We start from the raw sequence: 26,915 nt of genomic DNA, 5'->3' as shown, positions 1-26,915 counted from the left end.
ACTGAGTTTGACTCCTGAGTCTGATTACGGTTCAACCACTAACCTGAACCCATGAACACCTGGACCAACCAGGTGAGACATCAGCTAACAGGACCAGGACCAGGTTCTCCAGGAATGTTCCAGCATCCTGATGCTAAGGAAGGTTTCCCTGCCGGACGTCCTGAAGCTCCCTGAGCTGAATCAGTGTTTGGGTCCAGCATGAGTCAAAGTTTGCCCCCCCCCCCCCCCCGCCCCGGGACAAATAAAGTTTTTCTGAATCTAAGAAACAAGAAAAATATGAGACATAAATGAAAGGTCAAACGTTCCATCATCCTACAGACGTCTACAGAGACAGAGCTCTGAGACACAGGACGTACCAGCACCGGTTCTACATGTTCACAAACAGCTCTGTACGCGTCAGGGCCTGAGCTGAGAACCAATCAATAACGGTTCTTCTGAGCCCCTGAACCCAGAACCAAATAACGACTGGTAGTTACCAAGAACCCGACTGATCAACATGTTTATTAAGTTAATGAATTAGACGTAACAGGTGAGTTTACACTGAATCTTACTGGTCAAACATCCGACCAATCAGCTGACAGCAGGATGACATCACCACAGATCACACCTGACAACTGTAGGCGGAGTTTGAAGGACGTGTCCTCTGTGTCTGTCAATCAATCAATCAATCCATCCATCGATCAGGTCGGGTCGATCGGGTCGATCAGGTCCAGGTTTTGTTCAGGAGGATCTTCGTGTTTATTAGATTTGATTTTTTATACATGTTCATGCCTCAGGTCCAAGGGGCGAAGCTCCTAGTATGTTACCGTGGTAACCAAGCTAAAGACAGGCGGTTAGCAGTGGTTCTGTCTGGTTCCGTCGGATCAGGTTCAGTCCGGTTTGGTCCCAGTGAGTCTCAGGAACGTTAAAACTCACAGAAGAAGAAACACCACAGAAGAAGAAAGTGGACCCTCCCTTTAACATCCCAGTTAGTTTGAAGCGGGTCCATGGTCACAACCAGTCAGAACCAGTCAGAACCAGTCGGAGTGAGTCTCCTCTGACTGGTTCTGACTGGTTCTACTGGGTTCTTACTGGTCCAGGATCAGCAGAACCAGTCTTAGTCCAGGTTAAAGTGCTTCCTGTGAAAACAGCAATAAAACTAATTTCACTTCATTTCCCAGCAGCTACCTGGGCTCCTCGTGAGTCACCTGTCCATCTAGTGTCGGCCCAGCTGTGACATCACTCAGCCCACTTCCTGTCTGAAGTTAGTAAACAGGAAGTGTTGTCACCGTGACATCACAGCGTCCAGTCAGGTGAGACCAGATCTGACCTATCAGGTGACAAAGTGATGTCAGATCAGTTCCCATTCTTCATCGTCCTCCCCTCCAAGGGCGGGGCCCAAGGGGGCGGGTCTACTGGGAACCTGTGGGAGGAGCTTAGTCAGTCGACGGGACAGTCCACCAACAGGAGTCACCGCCCACAACTCGTCCTCTGGAGTAACTGCAGAGAGAGAGAGAGAGAGAGAGAGAGAGAGAGAGAGAGAGAGAGAGAGAGAGAGAGAGAGAGAGAGAGAGAGAGAGAGAGAGAGAGAGAGAGAGAGAGAGAGAGAGAGAGAGAGAGAGAGAGACTTGAGACCCATAAGACACATCTGGGACACACATGAGACACACCTGAGACATGCATGAGACACACCTGAGACATGCATGACACACACCTGAGACATGCATGACACACCTGAGACACACCAGAGAGACATGAGACACACCTGAGACAGGGTCTTACCAGTAAACCAGTTGGCGTTCCCAGGGATCTTCTTCCAGTAATCTCCTGCAGCGTTCCTCTCAGAGACGCCGTAACGTCGAGCCAAGTCTCCATTTACACAACGAACCCAGACGGTCCGACAGCTGAGGACCAGTTGACTGACAGCCAGACCTGAAGACACAAGGACACCAGACAGGTGAGGACACCAGACAGGTGAAGACATCAGACAGGTGGGTACCAGACAGGTAAGTACCTGGTACCAGTTCCCAGTCCGTCCCAACGGGCATCTCTTCACTGAGTCCAGTCCTGACGAAGACACTTCCTCTGTTGTCCAACGCCCAGAGAAGACGGTCGTTAGGACTCGTCTGAATACTGACCAGCTGCACTCCTATTGGCTGGAGAGACATGACATCTCAGTTACCTGTTCAGGTAACACAAACACAATGGATCTACAGTATCTAGAGCCAGACTGCGTCACCTGGTTCTATGTGGACCAGTGTTACCTGTACAGGTGGTTCTATGTGGATCAGGTGAGTGTTACCTGTACAGGTGGTTCTATGTGGATCAGTGTTACCTGTACAGGTGGTTCTATGTGGATCAGGTGAGTGTCACCTGTACAGGTGGTTCTATGTGGATCAGGTGAGTGTAACCTGTACAGGTGGTTCTATGTGGACCAGGTGAGTGTTATCTGTACAGGTGGTTCTATGTGGACCAGTGTTACCTGTACAGGTGGTTCTATGTGGATCAGGTGAGTGTTACCTGTACAGGTGGTTCTATGAGGATCAGGTGAGTGTCACCTGTACAGGTGGTTCTATGTGGACCAGGTGAGTGTAACCTGTACAGGTGGTTCTATGTGGACCAGGTGAGTGTTACCTGTACAGGTGGTTCTATGTGGACCAGTGTTACCTGTACAGGTGGTTCTATGTGGATCAGGTGAGTGTCACCTGTACAGGTGGTTCTATGTGGATCAGGTGAGTGTCACCTGTACAGGTGGTTCTATGTGGATCAGGTGAGTGTCACCTGTACAGGTGGTTCTATGTGGATCAGTGTTACCTGTACAGGTGGTTCTATGTGGATCAGGTGAGTGTTACCTGTACAGGTGGTTCTATGTGGATCCAGGCCGGCAGCATCATGCTCGGGTTCAGCGGTTGAGTTCCAACTCTGAAGTAAACGACTCCTCGACTGTCCACGGCCCAGACGTTCTGACTGCCACAGCTCACACTGACCAGACGAACACTTCCTGTAACACACAAGTGACATTTTACCTGGAATCACCTGAGCACATGATCAGAATCTGAGAGGAGTCCAGGACCCCTGACTAACTAATCAACCAGTCCTGTGGGTTTGTCAGTGGTTCTGCAGTAGATCATGTTTTTGGATCAATGTCAGGGTCTAACAGAACCTCAGGGACCTGCTCAAGAACTTGTTGATGTTCTGCTGCTGTGACGCGGGTTCTGTTTATCAGGTCTCAGCGCAGTGTGAACCGGAGCAGGGTCAGGTTACGGTCCATGTTTCCAAACACATTCCAGGTCTGCCTGTTTTAGGGAAACAGACTCATATTTCACCGAGGGCTGACGGACCGTCCCGATGACCTCTGACCTCTGGGGGCGTCGCTGCTGCAGCTGTTTGTGTTTCAGCTCTGAACCGTTGAAACATCCACTCTGCGATTGGTTCTGTCCTGGTGTCACATCTCTGGTTCTTCCTGCAGCTGATGATGTTTCCTCTCAGTCCAACTCCATGTGGGGACACGTCAACACAACCAGAACCAGAACCATCTTCTCGATAACCTCATGAGTCATCACAGTTTTCATTCATTCATCTACCAGACTCTTCAAATGACTCGGAGGCGTCACCGTGACGATACGTCCTCCAGTCATGTGGTCACTGATAGTGAGAAGGGCACAGCGACTAAAAACAGACCTGACCTATCATCAGGCTACAGCGTGACGCACACTCTGTCCTCTGAATTAAAACCTCATACATAACGTCCACCTGTCAGTGAGACGGAGACACACAGCTGAGAGGACGGATCCGTCTCTGTCCAGTGATCTGGGTATGTGTCCGTATGTGCATGTCATAGTGTAACCTGAGCAGAAAGAACACTAACACACACACACCAACACACCAGGGATGTCCCTCTCTGGTCCTAAATGTCCTAGAGTTGGTCTCCTGCAGTGTCCTAAAGTCTGTCCTTGTCTTCTCCTAGAGTTGGTCTCCTGTGTCTTCCTAAAGTCTGTCCTTGTCTTCTCCTGGAGTTGGTCTCCTGTAGCTTCCTAAAGTCTGTCCTTGTCTTCCTTGTCTTCTCCTAGAGTTGGTCTCCTGTAGCGTCCTAAAGTCTGTCCTTGTCTTCCTTGTCTTCTCCTAGAGTTGGTCTCCTGTAGCGTCCTAAAGTCTGTCCTTGTCTTCCTTGTCTTCTCCTAGATTTGGTCTCCTGTAGCTTCCTAAAGTCTGTCCTTGTCTTCCTTGTCTTCTCCTAGAGTTGGTCTCCTGTAGCGTCCTAAAGTCTGTCCTTGTCTTCCTTGTCTTCTCCTAGAGTTGGTCTCCTGTAGCGTCCTAAAGTCTGTCCTTGTCTTCCTTGTCTTCTCCTATAGTTGGTCTCCTGTAGCTTCCTAAAGTCTGTCCTTGTCTTCTCCTAGAGTTGGTCTCCTGTAGCTTCCTAAAGTCTGTCCTTGTCTTCTCCTAGAGGTGGTCTCCTGTAGCGTCCTAAAGTCTGTCCTTGTCTTCCTTGTCTTCTCCTAGAGTTGGTCTCCTGTAGCGTCCTAAAGTCTGTCCTTGTCTTCTCCTAGAGGTGGTCTCCTGTAGCTTCCTAAAATCTGTCCTTGTCTTCCTTGTCTTCTCCTAGAGGTGGTCTCCTGTAGCTTCCTAAAGTCTGTCCTTGTCTTCTCCTAGAGGTGGTCTCCTGTGTCTTCCTAAAGTCTGTCCTTGTCTTCCTTGTCTTCTCCTAGAGTTGGTCTCCTGTAGCTTCCTAAAGTCTGTCCTTGTCTTCCTTGTCTTCTCCTAGAGTTGGTCTCCTGTAGCTTCCTAAAGTCTGTCCTTGTCTTCCTTGTCTTCTCCTAGAGTTGGTCTCCTGTGTCTTCCTAAAGTCTGTCCTTGTCTTCCTTGTCTTCTCCTAGAGTTGGTCTCCTGTGTCTTCCTAAAGTCTGTCCTTGTCTTCCTTGTCTTCTCCTAGAGTTGGTCTCCTGTAGCTTCCTAAAGTCTGTCCTTGTCTTCCTTGTCTTCTCCTAGAGTTGGTCTCCTGTAGCTTCCTAAAGTCTGTCCTTGTCTTCCTTGTCTTCTCCTAGAGTTGGTCTCCTGTAGCGTCCTAAAGTCTGTCCTTGTCTTCTCCTAGAGTTGGTCTCCTGTAGCTTCCTAAAGTCTGTCCTTGTCTTCCTTGTCTTCTCCTAGAGTTGGTCTCCTGTAGCTTCCTAAAGTCTGTCCTTGTCTTCCTTGTCTTCTCCTAGAGTTGGTCTCCTGTAGCTTCCTAAAGTCTGTCCTTGTCTTCCTTGTCTTCTCCTAGAGTTGGTCTCCTGTGTCTTCCTAAAGTCTGTCCTTGTCTTCCTTGTCTTCTCCTAGAGTTGGTCTCCTGTAGCGTCCTAAAGTCTGTCCTTGTCTTCTCCTAGAGTTGGTCTCCTGTAGCTTCCTAAAGTCTGTCCTTGTCTTCCTTGTCTTCTCCTAGAGTTGGTCTCCTGTAGCTTCCTAAAGTCTGTCCTTGTCTTCCTTGTCTTCTCCTAGAGTTGGTCTCCTGTGTCTTCCTAAAGTCTGTCCTTGTCTTCCTTGTCTTCTCCTAGAGTTGGTCTCCTGTAGCGTCCTAAAGTCTGTCCTTGTCTTCTCCTAGAGTTGGTCTCCTGTAGCGTCCTAAAGTCTGTCCTTGTCTTCCTTGTCTTCTCCTAGAGTTGGTCTCCTGTAGCTTCCTAAAGTCTGTCCTTGTCCTCCTTGTCTTCTCCTAGAGTTGGTCTCCTGTGTCTTCCTAAAGTCTGTCCTTGTCTTCCTTGTCTTCTCCTGGAGTTGGTCTCCTGTAGCTTCCTAAAGTCTGTCCTTGTCTTCCTTGTCTTCTCCTAGAGTTGGTCTCCTGTAGCTTCCTAAAGTCTGTCCTTGTCTTCCTTGTCTTCTCCTAGAGTTGGTCTCCTGTAGCTTCCTAAAGTCTGTCCTTGTCTTCCTTGTCTTCTCCTAGAGTTGGTCTCCTGTAGCTTCCTAAAGTCTGTCCTTGTCTTCCTTGTCTTCTCCTAGAGTGGACTGGATTCAGTCCAATAAATCTTTCAGTCAAAGTTAATGTAGTGTGGAGAGGGTAGCTGGTACCTTGTGTTCTCTACTCCAGAAATGTTCTGGTCATCCAACGCTGCCATAAACTCCCTAACCCTCTCTGGAAGATGTTTCTCCTTGACGCTGTCTCCAGGAAACTTTTCTCTTCTTTTAAACGTTCAGTGTTTGTTGTTGTTGTTTGGGTGCAGCCTTTGACTGAGTGGACTCCATGGATTCTGTTTAGATGATCAACTACTACCACCTCACCACACATCCACATTACACTAGTGACTGACTAACAGAGGACGACCTTCATGGATACACACTGGGTTCTGGTTCTGGTTCTTCTTTCTAGCAGCTCTGACGCCAGCCAGTAAAGAGGAAGAAGACATTTTGACGCTAACTGCATCTGCGAAGTATTCACAGCGCTTCACTTTTTCAACATTTTGTTAAGTTGCTACCTTTTTCCAAAATGGATTAAATTATTTTTTTCCTCCAAAATTCTACACACAACATCCCATAATGACAACATGAAAAAAGTTTTGAGATTTTTGCAAATTTATTAAAAATAAAAACCTAATAAATCACATATTATAATACGTACAGAAGTATTCAGAGCCTTCGCTCAGTACTTGATGCACCTTTTTCAGCATTTACAGCCTCAAGTGTTTTTGCTTGGCTCACCTGTCACCTATTCCTCTTTGCAGCACCACCATGCTTCACTGTAGGGATGGTATAGGCCTGCTGATGAGCGGTGCCTGTTTCCTCCAAACATGACGCTTTGTATTCATGCCGAAGAGTTCAATCTTTGTCTCATCAGACCAGAGAAATTTGTTTGACAAACTCCAGACGGGCTGCCATGTGACTTTTACTAAGGAGTGGTTTCCGTCTGGCCACTCTACCATACAGGCCTGATTGGTGGATTGCTGCAGAGATGGTTCTCCTCTCTCCACAGAGGAATGCTGGAGCTCTGACAGAGTGACCATCGGGTTCTTGGTCACCTCCCTGGCTAGGGCCCTTCTCCCCCGATCAGCCAGCTCTAGGAAGAGTCCTGGTGGTTCTAAACTTCTTCTGTTTACAGATGATGGAGGCCACTGTTCTCACTGGGACCTTTAAAGCAGCAGAAATCTTTCTGTACCCTTCCCCAGACTTGTGCCTCAAGACAATCCTGTCTCAGAGGTCTACAGACAATTTCCTTTGACTTCCTGGTTGGTTTGTCCTCTGACATGCTCTGTCGACTGTGGGACCTTATATAGACAGGTGTGTGCCTTTAAAAATCATGTCCAATCAACTGAATCTACCACAGGTGGACTCCAATTAAGCTGTAGAAACATCTCAAGGATGATCAGTGGAAACACCTGAGCTCAGTTTGAGCTTCACGACAAAGGCTGTGAATACTTCTGTACATGTGACTTGTTTGTTTTTTATTTTTAATGAATTCACAAAAATGTGTAGAATTTTACATTTAACTGTTACAGAACAAAATGTAGAAAATTGAAGCGCTGGTTTTGGTTTGTGTCAGACCTAAAAGAAATAACTAGTACCGGTACTGACCCAGCTGGCTGAGGTCCAGCGGTGTCCAGTTCAGTCCGGTGGGACAAGATGGAGACAGCGTCCGGATGACGACTCGTCCGTGAGTGTCCAAACCCCACAGAGCATCACGGCAGGCGGACAGGTGAGACAGCTCCACCTGAGCTCAGAGACAGAACAGGACGTCAGCAGATTCACAGGTAGACACCAGAACCAGAACCAGAACCAGGTGTTTACCTCTGGTGGCAGAAGGACAGAGGAGGGGCGGAGCTCTCCATCCTGGTCCCAGACACAGAACAGGTCCTTCCTGCTCTGAGCCAACCACAGGAACGTACCTGAGACACAGGAGACAGACAGGTGTCCGGGTGTGTCTCATGTCCAGAGGACGTGTGTCATGTCCAGGTGAGTTACCTTCTCTGTGAGGTACAGCTGAAGACGTGATGAAGGTCCATCTGGTGGCTGAGACGGTTCCTCTGGGGACCACGTTCTGCCAGAAAGTTCCTGAAGGAACCGAACACAATCAGAATCTGAGAAACTAGAACTCAACAAAACCAGGTCCTGGTCCTATTGTACTGGACTGTACTGACCCACGAGGCTGCCGCGGGCCAGGTGCAGCTGGTTCCGTCCTGAGGCCACCCAGACCCCGCTGGCATTGGCGCTGACTAGACTGGGCTGGCACTGGGAGTACTGGGACAGGAAGGCCACTACCCGCTCCACTGGCGCCCTGGTTACCGTAGCAACGCTCTGTGTGGCCTGAAGCAGTGTCTGGAACAGACTGCCCTGGTCGAAGACCACGTAGTCCGAAATACTGATCTGATGGAGAGACACCGACACCTTTAAACCCTGGACCACCAAACCTGGTCCCGACCCTAAGACTTAGAACCAGGTCTAAGGTTGACTCTCTACCTGCCACCAGTGGTCATCGTCACCCTGTGGTTTGGAGGAACAGATGCCGGTTCGAAACCAGAGGCTGCCGCTGGCGTCCAGGGCCCAGGCCGTCCCTCCGTCTCCCAGGGCGACGCACATCAGCTCCAGACCCTGAGCTTCACTGAGACACAGAGACAGAGTTCTTTAATCAACAAGCCTCGCGGAGCAGAACTACAGAACCAGAACCATTGTAGAACAAGATGCAGCTTCAGGATGCTCACAGTATGACGAGGGGCTACAAGTGTACAGGTGAGTACAGGTAGTACAGATGAGTACGGGTCAGTACAGGTTAGTACAGGTGAGTACAGGTTAGTACAGGTGAGTACAGGGCAGTACAGGTGAGTACAGGTGAGCACAGGTGAGTACAGGTGAGTGCAGGTGAGTACAGGTGAGTGCAGGTGAGTGCAGGTGAGCACAGGTGAGTACAGGGCAATACAGGTGAGCACAGGTGAGCACAGGTGAGTGCAGGTGAGTGCAGGTGAGTGCAGGTGAGTGCAGGTGAGCACAGGTGAGCACAGGTGAGTACAGGTGAGTGCAGGTGAGCGCAGGTGAGTGCAGGTGAGCACAGGTGAGCACAGGTGAGTACAGGTGAGTACAGGGCAATACAGGGCAATACAGGTGAGCACAGGTGAGTACAGGTGAGTACAGGTGAGTACAGGTGAGTACAGGTGAGTGCAGGTAGTACAGGTGAGTGCAGGTAGTACAGGTAGTACCTGACGGTGTCGTACTTCCAGCCGTCTCCCTCGCTGCAGAAGCTGTTCAGTCCTTCTCTGTAGAATAAAGCCTTGTGTTCACTCAGAGCCCAAACTACACCTGCTCTCACACACACCTGGCTGAACACGCAGGGGGTCTCCACCTTCACCGAGCGAGCACAGGGACGCTCCATGCTCAGACCTAGAACGCACACATACGTTACTATGGCAACCGCATCCATCCGCTGCATTCTGGACAGATGTGTGGACAGGTGAGGGGTCAGGACTGTAGACCCCCACCAGGTGTATCTCACCTGTCTGCAGGTACAGGTCTCCGTTGGTCCTGATGATCCAGGCGGAGTCGTCACTCAGGGCGATGAAGGCCGTTTGCTCCACAGCTTTGTACCAGTGACGTTTTCCTTTCACAGACACTTTAGCGCAAGCAAACGCCGTCATGCTCTTCTGCTCCACCTTCCACAGCAGGTTACCTGGTGGAGCAGCAACACTTAGCATCCTGCTGACGCTACACGCACCTGGCTTCCTGATGATGGTCGACCAGGGTACGAGTTAAAACTAGATTACCTGAAGGTGATAACGCCACCTGGTGGACGTTGTCTTCAAAACGCTGCCAGGTGAGTCCAGTTTCAGGTAAAACACTGCAGAACAGTCCCCCTTTAAAATCCAGACACCACACATACCTGAAAGACACAGGTCACCTGTCAGAGACCACACCTGTCCACAGCCAGTCAGTCACAAGAGAGGGACAAAAGACCCACCTGTCAGTCACCTGCAGGCTCAGTATTCCACATCCTGGACCAGAGTATCCCATCCAGCTCTCTGCCAACTAGAAGGACATGACAGCGTTAAAGGACAGTGACTAAACAGTCTCACCTGGTCAGGTATCTGTCTGTCTCTGTCCTGGTCTGTCCTTCTCACCTGGTCAGGTTTCTGTCTGTCTCTGTCCTGGTCTGTCTGTCTCTGTCCTGGTCTGTCTGTCTCACCTGGTCAGGTATCTGTCTGTCTCACCTGGTCAGGTTTCTGTCTGTCTCACCTGGTCAGGTATCTGTCTGTCTCTGTCCTGGTCTGTCTGTCTCACCTGGTCAGGTATCTGTCTGTCTCACCTGGTCAGGTATCTGTCTGTCTCACCTGGTCAGGTATCTGTCTGTCTCTGTCCTGGTCTGTCTGTCTCACCTGGTCAGGTATCTGTCTGTCTCTGTCCTGGTCTGTCTGTCTCACCTGGTCAGGTATCTGTCTGTCTCTGTCCTGGTCTGTCTGTCTCACCTGGTCAGGTATCTGTCTGTCTCACCTGGTCAGGTATCTGTCTGTCTCTGTCCTGGTCTGTCTTTCTCACCTGGTCAGGTTTCTGTCTGTCTCACCTGGTCAGGTATCTGTCTGTCTCTGTCCTGGTCTGTCTGTCTCACCTGGTCAGGTATCTGTCTGTCTCTGTCCTGGTCTGTCTTTCTCACCTGGTCAGGCTTCTGTCTGTCTCTGTCCTGGTCTGTCTTTCTCACCTGGTCAGGCTTCTGTCTGTCTCTGTCCTGGTCTGTCTTTCTCACCTGGTCAGGCTTCTGTCTGTCTCTGTCCTGGTCTGTCTTTCTCACCTGGTCAGGCTTCTGTCTGTCTCTGTCCTGGTCTGTCTGTCTCACCTGGTCAGGCTTCTGTCTGTCTCTGTCCTGCTCCGTCTGTCCTGCCGTCGTCTTCTCTGTCTGAGGGAACAGACAGGTGTGGACGTCCCCTCCGGAGACAGCAGGTGGCGGAGTGTGGCGGTAGATGTCTCCTTCCTCATCACTGGACAGACTGTGCTTCCTGTCCAGGCTGGACATGGTGGAGTAAAACATCTGGTCCTCCAGCCCTGCAGGGGGAGCCAGCGCATCGTGCTGCGGACAGGAAGTGTTCAATGACTGAAATGTTTCACAATAAAAGACCTAATAAATGAAGAGAAAGGTTTCTGGAGGGCTTTTATTCTGAAACTAGGAAGGGTTATCAGCTCTAAAGTGTGTCAGCATCAACGCACCTCCTCTTCTTCGTCCTCCTCCTTCTCCTCCTCATCATCTGGAGCGATCAGAGGACTCAGGAACTCGTCTTCCTGCTGCTCTGTCCCTCCGTCCTCCTCAGAGTTGTGCATGTAGGAGAAGGTGCACTCCAGCAGCAGATCTACGTCTGGGGTCGGAGGGACGACTTCTTTCTCTGGCTTCAGACAATTCTCCTGGAGGAGCAGAGAGTCTGGAGGGAGGAAGGAGCTGGACACAAGGAGGAGACAGAGTCAGGACACAAGGAGGAGACAGAGACAGGAGACAAGGAGGAGACAGAGACAGAAGACAAGGAGGTGACAGAGTCAGGACACAAGGAGGAGGCAGAGTCAGGAGACAAGGAGGAGACAGAGTCAGGACACAAGGAGGAGGCAGAGTCAGGACACAAGGAGGAGACAGAGACAGGAGACAAGGAGGAGACAGAGTCAGGACACAAGGAGGAGGCAGAGTCAGGACACAAGGAGGAGACAGAGACAGGAGACAAGGAGGAGACAGAGTCAGGACACAAGGAGGAGACAGAGACAGGAGACAAGGAGGAGACAGAGACAGAAGACAAGGAGGTGACAGAGTCAGGACACAAGGAGGAGACAGAGTCAGGACACAAGGAGGAGGCAGAGACAGGAGACAAGGAGGAGACAGAGACAGGACACAAGGAGGAGGCAGAGACAGGAGACAAGGAGGAGACAGAGTCAGGACACAAGGAGGAGGCAGAGACAGGAGACAAGGAGGAGACAGAGACAGGACACAAGGAGGAGACAGAGACAGGACAAAAGGAGGAGGCAGAGACAGGAGACAAGGAGGAGACAGAGACAGGACACAAGGAGGAGACAGAGACAGGAGACAAGGAGGAGGCAGAGACAGGACACAAGGAGGAGACAGAGACAGGACACAAGGAGGAGGCAGAGACAGGAGACAAGGAGGAGACAGAGTCAGGACACAAGGAGGAGACAGAGACAGGAGACAAGGAGGAGACAGAGACAGAAGACAAGGAGGTGACAGAGTCAGGACACAAGGAGGAGGCAGAGACAGGAGACAAGGAGGAGACAGAGTCAGGACACAAGGAGGAGGCAGAGTCAGGACACAAGGAGGAGACAGAGACAGGAGACAAGGAGGAGACAGAGTCAGGACACAAGGAGGAGACAGAGACAGGAGACAAGGAGGAGACAGAGACAGAAGACAAGGAGGTGACAGAGTCAGGACACAAGGAGGAGGCAGAGTCAGGACACAAGGAGGAGGCAGAGTCAGGAGACAAGGAGGAGACAGAGACAGGAGACAAGGAGGAGACAGAGTCAGGACACAAGGAGGAGGCAGAGTCAGGACACAAGGAGGAGACAGAGACAGGAGACAAGGAGGAGACAGAGACAGAAGACAAGGAGGTGACAGAGACAGAAGACAAGGAGGAGACAGAGACAGGACACAAGGAGGAGACAGAGTCAGGACACAAGGAGGAGACAGAGTCAGGACACAAGGAGGAGACAGAGACAGGAGACAAGGAGGAGACAGAGACAGAAGACAAGGAGGTGACAGAGTCAGGACACAAGGAGGAGACAGAGACAGGAGACAAGGAGGAGACAGAGACAGAAGACAAGGAGGTGACAGAGTCAGGACACAAGGAGGAGACAGAGACAGGACACAAGGAGGAGACAGAGTCAGGACACAAGGAGGAGGCAGAGACAGGAGACAAGGAGGAGACAGAGACAGGAGACAAGGAGGTGACAGAGTCAGGACACAAGGAGGAGGCAGAGACAGGAGACAAGGAGGAGACAGAGACAGAAGACAAGGAGGTGACAGAGTCAGGACACAAGGAGGAGACAGAGACAGGAGACAAGGAGGAGACAGAGACAGAAGACAAGGAGGTGACAGAGTCAGGACACAAGGAGGAGGCAGAGACAGGAGACAAGGAGGAGACAGAGACAGAAGACAAGGAGGAGACAGAGACAGGAGACAAGGAGGAGACAGAGACAGAAGACAAGGAGGTGACAGAGACAGAAGACAAGGAGGAGGCAAAGACAGGAGACAAGGAGGAGGCAGAGACAGGAACAAGGAGGAGGCAAAGACAGGAACAAGGAGGAGGCAAAGACAGAAGACAAGGAGGAGACAGAGACAGAAGACACAAGGAGGAGGCAGAGACAGGAGACAAGGAGGTGACAGAGACAGAAGACAAGGAGGAGACAGAGACAGAAGACAAGGAGACAGAGGCAGGAACAGAGACAGGACACAAGGAGGAGGCAGAGACAGGACACAAGGAGGAGGCAGAGTCAGGACACAAGGAGGAGACAGAGACAGGAGACAAGGAGGAGACAGAGACAGGAGACAAGGAGGAGACAGAGACAGAAGACAAGGAGGTGACAGAGACAGAAGACAAGGAGGAGGCAAAGACAGGAGACAAGGAGGAGGCAGAGACAGGAACAAGGAGGAGGCAAAGACAGGAACAAGGAGGAGGCAAAGACAGAAGACAAGGAGGAGACAGAGACAGAAGACACAAGGAGGAGGCAGAGACAGGAGACAAGGAGGTGACAGAGACAGAAGACAAGGAGGAGACAGAGGCAGGAACAGAAGACAAGGAGACAGAGGCAGGAACAGAGACAGGACACAAGGAGGAGGCAGAGACAGGACACAAGGAGGAGGCAGAGTCAGGACACAAGGAGGAGACAGAGTCAGGACACAAGGAGGAGACAGAGACAGGAGACAAGGAGGAGACAGAGACAGGACACAAGGAGGAGGCAGAGACAGGAGACAAGGAGGAGACAGAGTCAGGACACAAGGAGGAGGCAGAGACAGGAGACAAGGAGGAGACAGAGTCAGGACACAAGGAGGAGGCAGAGTCAGGACACAAGGAGGAGACAGAGTCAGGACACAAGGAGGAGGCAGAGACAGGAGACAAGGAGGAGACAGAGACAGAAGACAAGGAGGTGACAGAGTCAGGACACAAGGAGGAGACAGAGTCAGGACACAAGGAGGAGACAAAGACAGGAGACAAGGAGGAGACAGAGACAGGACACAAGGAGGAGGCAGAGACAGGAGACAAGGAGGAGACAGAGTCAGGACACAAGGAGGAGGCAGAGACAGGAGACAAGGAGGAGACAGAGTCAGGACACAAGGAGGAGGCAGAGTCAGGACACAAGGAGGAGGCAGAGACAGGACACAAGGAGGAGACAGAGTCAGGACACAAGGAGGAGGCAGAGACAGAAGACAAGGAGGAGACAGAGATAGAAGACAAGGAGGAGGAAGAGGAGGAGGAGACAGAATCAGAAGGAGGAGCCGTGATTACTTCTGTTGCTACTAACCCAGAGTGTTTGGACAAGGACTCCAGACATGGCTCCTGGGAGTTCTGGTTCTGGTTCTGATCTGGAGAGTCCTGGACGTGAAGGTCCAGACCCATGAGGGAGGCCTGGTCGCTCAGAGGAGTCCCGCTCCCTCCATCACTACAGCTGCCATCTTGGACTACAAACATGGAGTCTGAACAGCTGCTCTCAGAGAGACGGGTCCCATTGCTGCTGTCTGAAGACACAAAGAGAGACAGACAGTTAGTGTCTCTGTCTGTATCTGTCTGTATCTGTCTGTCCTTCTGTCTGTCCACATGCCTTGTCGTCTCCTCCTCCTCTTCTTCACCCTGATGGCCTTCACCACCAGCTCCTGCTGCATCTCCTCCTGACCCAGGGGGGCGCTGTAGCGCCTGGAGCTGGGTTCAGACCAGCTGCTGGGAGCGTTTCCAGGGAGACTGTCCCAGGAGTTGAGGGAGCTGCTGCGGCTCCGAGCGGCGGTGGTGACCCAACCGGACCTCTGGCCGAGCTCCATCACCTGTCCAACGTGGAGGACACACCTGTCAGACCAGCACCACCAGGACGACCTGTCCACCTTCAACCTATCTCACCTCCAGTTGCTCCTCCTGCTCCTCTGCCTCCTCCACTTCCTCCTCCTCCTCCTCCTCACACACTCCCCCACCTCCTCCCCCCTCCTCTCTGCCCCCTCCCTCTACGATGATGGCCATGGTCCTGATTGGTTGAGCCGTTTCTACTGCCCCGGTTGGTTGGTGGATAGTGGGCGTGGTCAAAGGTGAGGACAGGCGGACAGAGAGGTCGGACACTGAGACAGAAGAAGAAGCAGTTAGAGCCTCAGCAGAGCTCCAGAGATCAGAGAAGGGACAGTAGGACTCACGGTTAGAGGACATTCCTTCAGGGCTGTTGGACAGACGAATGATGTCTCTGTCTCCTTTGAGGACAAAAATCTCGTTGTCACAACACGACACAGACACAATGTCCCCGCTGCTCTCCAACGCTCCCACCATCACCTTCACACAGCAACACAACCAGGAAGCAAAGTGAGCCGGTGGTCACCTCGTTAACCATGTAAACCTCGTTAACCATGTAAACCTCGTTAACCATGTTAACCATGTAAACCTCGTTAACCATGTTAACCTCGTTAACCTCGTTAACCTCGTTAACCACGCAACCCTCGTTAACCATGTTAACCTCGTTAACCATGTAAACCTCGTTAACCTCGTTAACCTCGTTAACCATGTAAACCTCGTTAACCTCGTTAACCCTGTCCAGGAAGCAGCCGTCCTACCTCATTGAAACAGTCCAGGACGTAGATGCTGTACTCGTTCCAGCTCAGGATCCAACCCTCTCTAAGGAAACAGCTCAGAAGACCAAGCTGTCTGTCCGCTGGACGGTACGCTCCGATTGGACAGGGACGAGGAAACAAGTCAAACTGAGGTATCTGAGACAGACAGGTGGACAGACACGTGAACAGGTACATAGACAGGTGAAGAAAGTCCCCTGAGTTGCCAGAGTTCCCAGAGTTCCCGGGGTACCTGTGTGTTGAAGAGTGGTTTGAGCAGCCTGGTGTCCTCCACTTGTCCTCTGACATCAGCCCTCCACAGTCTGAGACCAGGTCGAGCAGCAAACACCTGAAGATCACTCTGTTTACAGAGACCCGGCAGGAAGCAGGCCCCGAACCGGCCACTGCTGCAACAGCACAGAAACAACCACCGTCAACCACCGTCCAGTAGTGCCAGGACAGGTTGCGGCCCATCCAGGTGAGTTGTACCTCTTGCGGGGCTTGGTGCCAAGCTGCAGGACTTCCTGTCTCTGGGTGCAGTAAAGCAGAGACCTCTGCTGCGTGGACACCAGCAGCACCTGGTGACTGTACTCCATCTGGACCACACCTGAGCTCTCCTCTAGCAGCAGCACAGGTTTACACACCCCCTGCACACACACACTCACAGTCAGGAGACAGGTCTTGGGTCACCTGGACAGGTATGTGTTGCTGTGTGTTCACCTGGTCCAGGTCCAGAGCAGAGAACACCACCCGTCCTTTATCATCTCCAGAGAAAAGCTTCATCCCATTGGTGCTCCAGGCCAAAGACGTGACCGAGCCCTTATGGAGGCCGACCACGTCGAATCGCCTCAGCTGGAGGAAGACAGGTTAGAGACAGGTTAGAGACAGACAGGTTAGAGACAGACAGGTTAGAGACAGGTTAGAGACAGACAGGTTAGAGACAGGTTAGAGATAGACAGGTTAGAGACAGACAGGTTAGAGACAGGTTAGAGACAGATTAGAGATAGACAGGTTAGAGACAGGCAAACAGGTTAGAGACAGGTGATAGACAGGTTAGAGACAGACAGGTTAGAGACAGACAGGTTAGAGACAGGCAGACAGGTTAGAGACAGGTGATAGACAGGTTAGAGACAGACAGGTCAGAGACAGGTTAGAGACAGACAGGTCAGAGACAGGTTAGAGACAGATTAGAGATAGACAGGTTAGAGACAGGTTAGAGATAGACAGGTTAGAGACAGACAGACAGGTTAGAGACAGGTTAGAGATAGACAGGTTAGAGACAGACAGGTTAGAGACAGGTTAGAGACAGACAGGTTAGAGATAGACAGGTTAGAGACAGGTTAGAGACAGGTTAGAGATAGACAGGTTAGAGACAGGTTAGAGATAGACAGGTTAGAGACAGACAGGTTAGAGATAGACAGGTTAGAGACAGACAGGTTAGAGACAGGTTAGAGACAGACAGGTTAGAGATAGACAGGTTAGAGACAGGTTAGAGACAGGTTAGAGATAGACAGGTTAGAGATAGACAGGTTAGAGACAGGTTAGAGACAGGCAGGTTAGAGACAGACAGACAGGTTAGAGACAGGTTAGAGACAGACAGGTTAGAGATAGACAGGTTAGAGACAGGTTAGAGACAGGCAGGTTAGAGACAGACAGACAGGTTAGAGACAGGCAGGTTAGAGAGACAGACAGGTTAGAGACAGGTTAGAGACAGGCAGGTTAGAGACAGACAGGCAGGTTAGAGAGACAGACAGGTTAGAGACAGACAGGTTAGAGACAGACAGGTTAGAGACAGACAGACAGGTTAGAGAGACAGACAGGTTAGAGACAGACAGGCAGGTTAGAGAGACAGACAGGTTAGAGACAGACAGGTTAGAGATAGACAGGTTAGAGACAGACAGGCAGGTTAGAGACAGACAGGCAGGTTAGAGAGACAGACAGGTTAGAGACAGACAGGTTAGAGACAGACAGGCAGGTTAGAGAGACAGACAGGTTAGAGACTGACAGGTTAGAGACAGACAGGTCAGAGACAGGTTAGAGAGACAGACAGGTTAGAGACAGACAGGCAGGTTAGAGAGACAGACAGGTTAGAGACAGACAAACAGACAAACAGGTGTCTCTCACCTGTTTGTTGCGACCAGGAAGTGGAGACACAAGCTGGAAGATGGCAACACGACCTGAAGCTGTTCCCACGGCAACCAAGTCATCAAAACAGCTGAGCAGCTTGACAGCAGTGATTGGATCACACTTTCCCTGTTATCAACACAGCCAGACAGGAAGTCAGCTGTACGTCGTTAACTCATTAATATTAATGAGCTCTACTACCAACACCACCGAAGAAGAGCTCAGACCTCCAGGCTGTACTTGTTCATGTGAGCCAGGCGGCGACAGTACAGGTAGAGCATGCCGATGCTGCTGCCCACCGCCAGGAAGTCATTGCTGCTGTCCAGAGCCGTCAGGTAGACCAGGACCGACCTGAAACCCCGCTGCACCTGGAGGGACACGGGGACACCTCGTCTCTTCATCATCATCACCACTTAATGTTGACATCACCTTCATCACTCATCATCACTCAATGCCTGGGTCGTCCCAATAACACGGCTAGAATGTGGTCCTGATTTAGAACAGGTCAGTACCTTGTTCTAGGTTTTACCAGGTCTAGGTTTTACCAGGTCAAGGTTTTACCAGGTCTAGGTTTTACCGGGTCTAGGTTTTACCGGGTCTAGGTTTTACCAGGTCTAGGTTTCACCAGGTCAAGGTTTTACCGGGTCTAGGTTTTACCGGGTCAAGGTTTTACCAGGTCTAGGTTTTACCAGGTCTAGGTTTTACCAGGTCAAGGTTTTACCGGGTCTAGGTTTTACCAGGTCTAGGTTTTACTGGGTCAGTACCTTGGTCTAGGTTTTACCGGGTCTAGGTTTTACCAGGTCTAGGTTTTACTGGGTCAGTACCTTGGTCTAGGTTTTACCAGGTCTAGGTTTTACTGGGTCAGTACCTTGGTCTAGGTTTTACCAGGTCTAGGTTTTACCAGGTCAGGGTTTTACCGGGTCTAGGTTTTACCAGGTCAAGGTTTTACCGGGTCTAGGTTTTACCGGGTCTAGTTTTTACCAGGTCAAGGTTTTACCGGGTCAAGGTTTTACCAGGTCTAGGTTTTACCGGGTCTAGGTTTTACCAGGTCTAGGTTTTACTGGGTCAGTACCTTGGTCTAGGTTTTACCAGGTCTAGGTTTTACCGGGTCAAGGTTTTACCAGGTCTAGGTTTTACCAGGTCAAGGTTTTACCGGGTCAAGGTTTTACCAGGTCTAGGTTTTACCGGGTCTAGGTTTTACCAGGTCTAGGTTTTACTGGGTCAGTACCTTGGTCTAGGTTTTACCGGGTCAGTACCTTGGTCTAGGTTTTACCGGGTCAGTACCTTGGCTGGGATGGCGTTGAGCAGGTAGTAGAGCGGGCAGAACTCTCTGAGGAGGGACGGTGGGCTCGGCTGTGCGGCCATGTTGCTCCTGCCTCGGCTAGTCCTGAAAGTCAGTTCAGAGCTCCATTAACAAAACGCATAATTTAAGACTCTGAACTCAATTTATCTCTATTATCAACAATATCAAACAATAAATATTAATCAACAGTTTACCACAGTTAAAGTTCTGGTTCTAGGTTTTGTTTCTCATGTTATATTTATCCTTCCAGGGATTCAGAACCAACAGAACCAGCAGAACCATCATAAAACCTGTGTGAAGCAGACTGTGACAGACATCATGTTGTGCTAGCTCTGAATGTATTTTATTTTAAATTAAAACTTAACAGGTCATTTCCTTAATGGAGTTTGGTGAACGACACGAAAATCCTGCTTCCTGATCATCTGGAAAATCCTCTGCACCACACTCCGTTACAAAAATCAGCCGTTTAGTCTCCTTGACATTATGTGACACAACATACGACACTGAGAAGAGGAAACATTAAGAGTCGCTGACATGTATTTAAAGGAACCATATTAACCATTAACACAGAATCAAAGATAATGTTTTATCATTTATGAGGCGTTTGTCGGGATCTATTCTCCCCACATGGGACTGACAGAGGGCGGCAACGAACAGCTGAACTAACGTAACATATTCATTTAAATTAACATATTTAACGTGATTTAATCGCCTTTAATGAACCAGACATAAACCGAATGAAAGAGAATGATGTACTGCAACGTAGGAACCCTTTAGTCGCGCTCGACACTGAATATATTCCATAATAAATTAAGAGAAATATTAAATTAGCCATTTGTTTAAGGGGGTTTTAAGTGACGCTATCTGACGGGTTACCGTTAGCTCGGCAGGTTGTTCAGGAAGATGACAGCTTCCAGTAAACAGCCTAAAAACAACAGGCCGTAAACAAACAGACAGACAGACAGACAGACAGACAGACAGACAGACAAGGTGTTGTTTTTAGAGCTAGCGACCCGAAGCTAGCTAGCATCATCTGACAGCAGCTAAAGCTACTAGCATGACAGGCTAACGCTAGCAGGCTAACGGAGGCTACTTACTAAGAGCTGGAGGTGAAGGATGGCGCTCAGATGTGGATCCAGATGTTTTTGTTGCAGCAGGACGTCCAGCAGCGGACAGGTGACATCGCCCCGAGGGTCTGACAGTCTCACTGAAGGGACCTCACACAGCGCCACCTGCTGGCCACAGGCTGCAACAGCAGCGCTGCTTCATTCACAGCTTCATGTTGTAATTCACCAGATAAACCAACAATAACTTCAGTCTGAGCTGATCATCTACAGACACGTAATTAACGCATTTAAACTTCAATTACAAACAAAAGTTAATTAAAAAATTACAAAAAAAGACCGGAAGCGGAAACTCAACGACTGTTGGTCGGAAAACCTGGAAACTGGATCCTCCTACCTTTAAATTAAAATACTTTTAAAAAGTTAAAACAATGAAAACATAAATGATTTATTAGCTCTGTATACTCAGTTAATGTAATAGAAATGTGTTCTTAAATAAGTTCTCACGAAAACATTTTCTTTTTTAAATAAAAGGAACATAAATCAACCTTAGATCGTGTTCATTTCTGTATTGTATATGTTTTTTATATATAAATTGTGAACCAGATGATAATTGTCTAACATTAAGTAAGTTTCTAAATTTAATTAACGGTAATTTGAAAACTTTACTTTGAAAATATTTACATGCGCTTTCACCTAAACAGTCACTTTATTAAATTAGTGATTTTAGCACAAACTAACAATATAAATAATTAAATTATTTATATTGTTCCGATGTGAAATATAAATTAATACGTGAATTCAAATTAAATGTTTAAAAGTAAAAAATACTGAATCCGTTCCAGTGGAACTTCCGGTCCGGGAAATCTTCGCTCCCGCTCCTGCTGGAGGCTAAGCTAGGCTAGTTCAAAACTACCCCGCTAACCGTTACCTGGTCCTGGTAGCAGTGCTCCCGTTAATGTAGTCCTCCATCCCCGCGGAGCGTTCCGTTCACCGGCACACGCAGGTTTTATAAAGAAGTATTTATTCGCTGATATCGATCGAGTCTCCGGTCGGTCGGATCCGCCGCCTGCCACAGTCTCAGCTAACCGTTAACCTCGCAGCCAAAATGGCGGACAACGAGGATGACAGCGCTGCGACCAGAACAATAACAGTCTCAGAGCCGCCGGGGGTCGCGGAGAAGTCCCCCGCCGGCGTGTGCACCCAACCCGGGGACAGTGTACCGTCACCGCCCGCTGCTGGAATCACCCAGCCCGCGGACAAGGTCTCGACAGCCGCCGCCGCCGCCGAGCAGAGCAGTCAGGCCGGGTCCGGTGCTGGTGGCAGTCCGTCCGGATCCGGGGCTCAGATGGCGGACTTGTTACAGAGCTGCCCGGAGGATCAGAGCATCCTGCTGGGCTCAGAGTTCACCGACCTGGCCAACACCACCATCATCTACGTGCAGCCTGACGGCAGCCTGGTGGAGGGCTCCGGGCTGACGGCCGAGGAGCAGCAGGTTCTGCTGGACCAGCTCACCAAGCAGCACATCGTCCAGGTCTCCGACTCCGAGGCCGCGCAGCTGCTCCAGCAGAACCAGGTTAGAACCCTGCCGGTCCACAACACTGCTCTGGACCCAAGTCAGCTGCAGCAGGTCATCAACCAGGTCACGAAGTCCCAACATCAGGTCCAGGTCCCCCAGCAGCAGGTCCAGGTCCAAGTCCAGGTCCAACAGAGTCCGAAACAGCAGAAGCCGGTCCAGGTTCCTCAGCAGATTTTGAAGACCTCCACACAGACCAATGCCTCCCAGCAGCTGAAGAGCGTGGCACAGCAGGTGGCCATGCAGACCAGCAGCTCGGTCCAGGTGGTCCAGAAGAAGGTGGGTCCCGGGTCGGTCTGGTTCAGCCCAGATTCATCAGCCATTAAAAGAACACACACCTGAGATCACTGCAGCTTTATATCAGTTAATAATAATGTTCATTTATATTGTATTGATCCTGAGGGGGAATTACGTCCCTGCTGTTTGACCCATATGTTGATCAGCTGATTCTAATCTGATTAATTATTAATGTTTGTTATTCATTTGTTGACCAGAGCTGAAGTTTGTCTCGCGTCTTAATCTGGTTCCTTTCAGTCAGAGCCGGTCCGGATCCAGATCCAGGTTCCTCCCAGACAGGAAGTGAAGACTAGCCCCGCCCCCCAGCAGAAGGCAGTAGCTGTCAGTCATCCGCAGGTGAAGCTGTCAGCCAATGGCAGCGTGAGCAGTGCTCAGATCATCCACATCCAGCCTGTGGTTGGTCAGCAGGGTCAGCAATACTTCCTGCAGCAGAACCCGGGAGACCCGCCCATCCAACTGTTGCTGCAAAGCCCCGCCCCTGTCGTCGGCTCTCTACTCCCATTGGTCCATAAGCTGACGGGTCAGACGCCGTCACTGGCCACAGCTTCCAGTTCAGGTCTGAAGGCTGCGACGTCCCCCATCTCGGCTGCTAAGAGCCCCTCCCCCTCAATTATAAAGACCCCGCCCACTACAACTAAACCCGTTAGCATTCCGCTAACTAAGACGCCCGCTAATGGTACTGTGACTGCTGCCGGTAAAAGTCCAGTTCAACCTGTAGTCACCACCACCACGGTCCCGGTGCAGGCCGCCACACCTTCCCGACCTGCCACTGTGACCACACCCCTTACAGCCACTCCCCCTGTGAAGGCCAGAGAAAAGGAGAAGAAGGCGAAGAAGAGGGAGAAGAAGGCGCCGAAAGTCCAGACCCGATCAGGCCGGGTCTCCAGACCCCCAAAGTACAAAGCCAAAGACTACAAGTTCATAAAGACCGAGGACCTGGCTGACAGCCACCAGTCCGACTCTGACGACTACTCTGACATGAGTGTGGAGGAGGAGGAGGGTGAGGGAGGGAGGAAGGACCCAGGAAGCTCCCCCTCCCTCACCTACAGCCACAAGTCCCGGTCCCACCGCTGCCAGACCTGTGACAAGGCCTACATCGGCCCCGGGGGCCTCAACCGCCACTACAAGCTGAACCCCACCCACGGGGAGCCCGACCCCGCCACACCCAGCGACAGGCCACGCCCCCTACGAGACAACAGCCAGTCGGAGGAGACAACTGTGGGAGGTGTCAAGAACGAGGAGGACAAGAAGGACAAACCTGTTGCCATGGCAACCAGCCGGGTGAGACAGTACCAAGAGATCAGGGTGGAGCACGTGGTTCATTATAAATATTAATGGTTGTAACTGACTCGTTACTAGTCAACGGACTGACTCTGATTAACTTGTTAACGGTCTGTCTCCAGGCAGAGGGGGGTCCAGCAGCAGCTGCAGGACTTAGGGGCCTCCATCACCGGGGCCCCGGCCGTCCCCGAGGACGGGGCAGAGGTAGGGGGCGTGGTCGGGGACGGGGTCGACCGCTGGGACCGCCTCCCAAGGTGAGATCACTTTAAACACTGACATCAGTTAGTAGGCGTGTTGGACTTCATGCAGATCTGCCTTGACGTGATGCATGCTGGGATGTTCTGCTCATAGACCTCGAATATGATTGGTTAAAATGAACTTGTTCTACCCAGCATGCATCACGTCAAGTCAGATCTGCATGAAGTCCAACACGCCTAGTGTCACTGCAACAGGTCACACCTGATTAGGGTTTAATATTTTTCCCGAAAATTAGATGAATCAGATCCCGGGAAAAGACGACCCACTTCCCGGGAATCCCGGGAAACAGCTGTTTTTTGTTGTTGTTGTTTTTGCCCAAGTAATGTATCGATATCATTCAAATATGCGTTCCCAGCATGTTTTATATTATTTGTAACATTATTAGGGCAAGAAACACAGTTTATGTCCATATCAACAAAGTTTGCAATGATCAATTCTGCTGCGTGATCCAGTGAGCTGCGTGCGTGACAGCCTATCTGCCAAAAAGCAGCTACCGTATTGGTGTAGAACGATCACGTGACCAACCGTGCCACCACTCACGACCAAGATCTTATTACGCTCTGAAGAAACTAGTTCTGCATAAAACAGACGCATCGGCAATCGACTGGAATTTTTGCGACGAACATTTTTTGGGTAGCTTAGCATGACTCGTTATGTTTTATGAACTAAAGATTGTGTAGATGCCAGACTGTGGAGCGGGATGAAACGATAACAGGGTTCACCTTACGGCCTAACAAAGCTGGCGGCAGACATCATTAGGAGGTTGGTCGCCTACTGCTGCAAATGACATTTGCTGCCGCTAGGGTGCGTGGATTTCTAGGCTATAGCCTACTGCTGCACTGAATTCAACGTTAACGTAAGACAACAATAGAAGCGCACGTGTAACAAAAAATAAATATATATTTCCCGTTTCCCGTCATAACCTTTCCCGGGAATCGGGAAATAGTCTTGATCAGATTTAAACCCTACACCTGATTGGTCAGATCTCTCAGGTTCCTAATTGCTGCCTCTGATTGGTCAGTTCTCTCAGGTGACGGCGGGACTTGGGAGTAGGCGGGGTCGTCGCGGTCGACCTCCGAAGCTCGGCGTCGCTGCAGAGCAGGTGGCAGAGAGGAGACGAGAGCGTTTACAAGAGGTACAAAGGAGGAAGTGAGACTTTCAAAGTAAAGGTCCTCAGTGGAGTCATGTGATGATGAGACTGAGCTGTGATTGGTCTGATGTGTTGTTTCCAGCTGGTGGAGCAGTGTGAGGACGAGGAGCTGATGGATGTCGTTCTTCCTCGTTTGACCAAAGTGTTGAGTCTGTGGGAAATGCTGCTGGCGAAGGTACATCCACTCAGACCAGGAGGAACCTGATTAATTAATGTCCCTGTTAATTAACGTCCCCTTTAATTAATGTCTCAGGTGGAGCGGGGGGGTCCAGCTCAGACTCGTTTCCCAGACATATACCGAGAGTTTGAGTCGCTGCAGGCTCAGGTGAGACAGGCGGCCCAGGACTACATCAGCAGCCCTCAGGGGGGAGCGACACCTCTGGAGGTCAGGAACATCGAGGTGAGAAGGTCCGATGGGAACAGGAAGTGTCCTGGTGAGTTAGGAGCAGTTTGCAGGAAGGGTTCTGGTTCTGGTTCTGGTTGTGTTTCAGGTCGCCCGGTCTCTGGGGATCCTGGACGAGGTCAACAGGATGAAGGTGCTCCCTGGAGCGTCTTCCAGCTCCAGCCTCACCAATAAGAATGTCCGATACATGGAGGTAAACACAGCAGGGTTCTGGTTGGTTCTGGTTGGTTCTGGTCTGAACCAAGTTCAGTCGGATTCACTCTCAATCTGTTTCCTAGAATTCCAAGATGCTGCCGCCGTCGAAGAGATTTAAGATGGAGAACAGCGTTCCAGTTCATCAGAACGGCCTCGAGGCGCCTCCAGGTACTGCGCCAGGTACTGCGCCAGGTACTGCGCCAGGTACTGCGCCAGGTACTGCTCCAGGTACTGCTCCAGGTCCAGGTCTAGTACCCACCTGTCCCCCATGTTTAACTCACCTGGTTCTTTCTCTTCTTTTCCACTTGGCCCCACAGCGACTTCTGTCAGCGCTTCTCTGAAGTCCTGCTCCGTCTCTGGGGCTGGATCTAAACCTCAGACCACCTCTGACTCCGCCTCCTGGTAAGATGACTCCGCCTACTCAGGTGTTGTTCCTGACTGTATATGCCTCTGGTCTGCTGAGCTCTAATGGTGTTTCTCATGGTCCCCCAGCTCATCTGGCTCCACCCCTGCTGAGACCACCTCCACTCAGGGTCCAGGTCCGGCCACGCCCATGGAGGTGAGTCCAGGTGAGCCCCAGGAACCAGAACCTCAACCAGAACCTCAGCGTCACATCTCAAACACGACACACTCGGTCCAGACGACGGAACTGGACAAATCAATGCGTTCAAGTCCAGAGAGCGTCGCTGACACAAAGACACTGGAGTGTGGCTCCGCCCACTCACCTGACACCGCCCACATACCTGGCTCCACCCACACACCTGAGTCCAGCTCAGTGCAGACGGTGGCAACCCCTACACTCCAGCAGAAGGACTCGTCTCAGCCAGGGTCCGGTGCCACGGACGCCTGTGAGGCTAAAGAGCTGCAGGAGGGCCAGGAGATCTACATCCAGACCGAGGGGCTGACGGTGGAGCTGGCAGAACCCGGGTCGGATGGGATTGTCATTGTTAATGGACCGGACGGAACCACCATGCACATCCAGACCCCAGAGGGTGTCCCCTTGGAGGCGGTCCAGGCCCTGCTGGGCATTGAAGCGTCGGATGGAGCCAAGGCTCCTCAGTAACCCTTGAGCCAGACTCACGTTGAACCATCAGAACCAGAACCATGTCACAGAGACACAGACAGTAAGGTGGTATGGGGACAGATTCTACCTGCAGCTCCACAAAAACCAGAACCACAACATGTCCAACCAGAGGCAGTGTCCCCTGCAGCTGTCTCCAGGGGACACTGGTGGTGACGGTCCTGGTGTTTCTGATTAGTTCGGTTTGTTTGAGGTGGTTCTGACGGGTTCTTCTCCTGCAGCTGATCCACAATAACCGACACAAGGACTCTTGGAGAACCTGAGAACCTGAGAACCTGAGGACAGGACGGTTCCTGTCACTCACATGTTTGATGTTTAAAGAGCAGAGGATCAGTGATTAAACATGAGCAGTGTCCTCTGTGGGCTCCTGTACTTCAGCCTCATCTGATTGGTTCGTTCCATTCTCACCTGTGATGACATCATTGGTTTTTAAGGAGGGCTTGTACATTTGTAAAGGTTGTCTTTTCCGTATTTGGGCGTGTT

At 50.8% G+C, this 26,915-nt stretch overlaps 2 protein-coding genes across 6 annotated transcripts; one reads left to right on the top strand and one right to left on the bottom strand.

Annotated features, from left to right (window-relative positions):
• Nucleotides 1–435: 435 nt before the first annotated feature.
• On the bottom strand, nt 436–21,146 carry tecpr2 (tectonin beta-propeller repeat containing 2). Of its 2 annotated transcripts, XM_084569332.1 has the most exons (28): nt 21,123–21,146; nt 20,225–20,390; nt 19,109–19,211; nt 18,052–18,192; nt 17,825–17,953; nt 16,421–16,552; nt 16,190–16,347; nt 15,954–16,107; nt 15,707–15,859; nt 15,296–15,428; nt 15,012–15,223; nt 14,718–14,938; nt 14,425–14,634; nt 11,122–11,347; nt 10,754–10,984; nt 9,884–9,951; nt 9,690–9,805; nt 9,422–9,595; nt 9,129–9,309; nt 8,395–8,536; nt 8,076–8,301; nt 7,900–7,989; nt 7,726–7,823; nt 7,513–7,648; nt 2,832–2,980; nt 1,994–2,135; nt 1,762–1,911; nt 436–1,479 (listed from the first exon to the last, which is right to left on the bottom strand). In XM_084569332.1, the coding sequence occupies exons 3-28, from the start codon at nt 19,187–19,189 to the stop codon at nt 1,331–1,333; spliced, it is 4,002 nt and encodes a 1,333-aa protein (XP_084425458.1). In that variant the 5' UTR covers nt 19,190–19,211; nt 20,225–20,390; nt 21,123–21,146; the 3' UTR covers nt 436–1,330. The 2 variants fall into 2 exon arrangements, with proteins under 2 accessions (XP_084425458.1, XP_084425459.1); XM_084569333.1 differs by lacking the exons at nt 20,225–20,390; nt 21,123–21,146 and having other exon boundaries at nt 19,081–19,183.
• A 153-nt stretch (nt 21,147–21,299) lies between these two features.
• Nucleotides 21,300–26,819, top strand: znf839 (zinc finger protein 839; the record flags this gene model as incomplete). Of its 4 annotated transcripts, none has more annotated exons than XM_084569337.1 (10): nt 21,300–22,046; nt 22,302–23,345; nt 23,468–23,599; nt 24,625–24,738; nt 24,836–24,928; nt 25,007–25,153; nt 25,245–25,349; nt 25,435–25,555; nt 25,669–25,753; nt 25,844–26,819. In XM_084569337.1, the coding sequence occupies 10 exons, from the start codon at nt 21,300–21,302 to the stop codon at nt 26,412–26,414; spliced, it is 3,159 nt and encodes a 1,052-aa protein (XP_084425463.1). In that variant the 3' UTR covers nt 26,415–26,819. The 4 variants fall into 4 exon arrangements, with proteins under 4 accessions (XP_084425463.1, XP_084425462.1, XP_084425461.1 ...); XM_084569336.1 differs by having other exon boundaries at nt 25,435–25,567; XM_084569335.1 differs by having other exon boundaries at nt 25,435–25,579.
• Nucleotides 26,820–26,915: the final 96 nt, after the last annotated feature.

Source organism: Chelon labrosus (genome assembly GCF_963514085.1).
Source record: "Chelon labrosus genome assembly, chromosome: 20".
NCBI classification, from domain to species: domain Eukaryota; kingdom Metazoa; phylum Chordata; class Actinopteri; order Mugiliformes; family Mugilidae; genus Chelon; species Chelon labrosus.
Note: the sequence above shows the minus strand (reverse complement) of the source record. Positions and strands in the feature narration are given on the sequence as shown.

Bases quoted from the DNA above. Each gene is read 5' to 3' on its own strand.
- tecpr2 (XM_084569332.1), bottom strand. From the start codon at position 19,189: ATGGCCGCACAGCCGAGCCCACCGTCCCTCCTCAGAGAGTTCTGCCCG. The intron at 8,302-8,394 runs GTAGAGAGTCAA...TCTCTCCATCAG, and splicing joins ACGATGACCACTGGTGGCAG to ATCAGTATTTCGGACTACGT. The intron at 7,990-8,075 runs GTCAGTACAGTC...CGGTTCCTTCAG, and splicing joins GGCCCGCGGCAGCCTCGTGG to GAACTTTCTGGCAGAACGTG.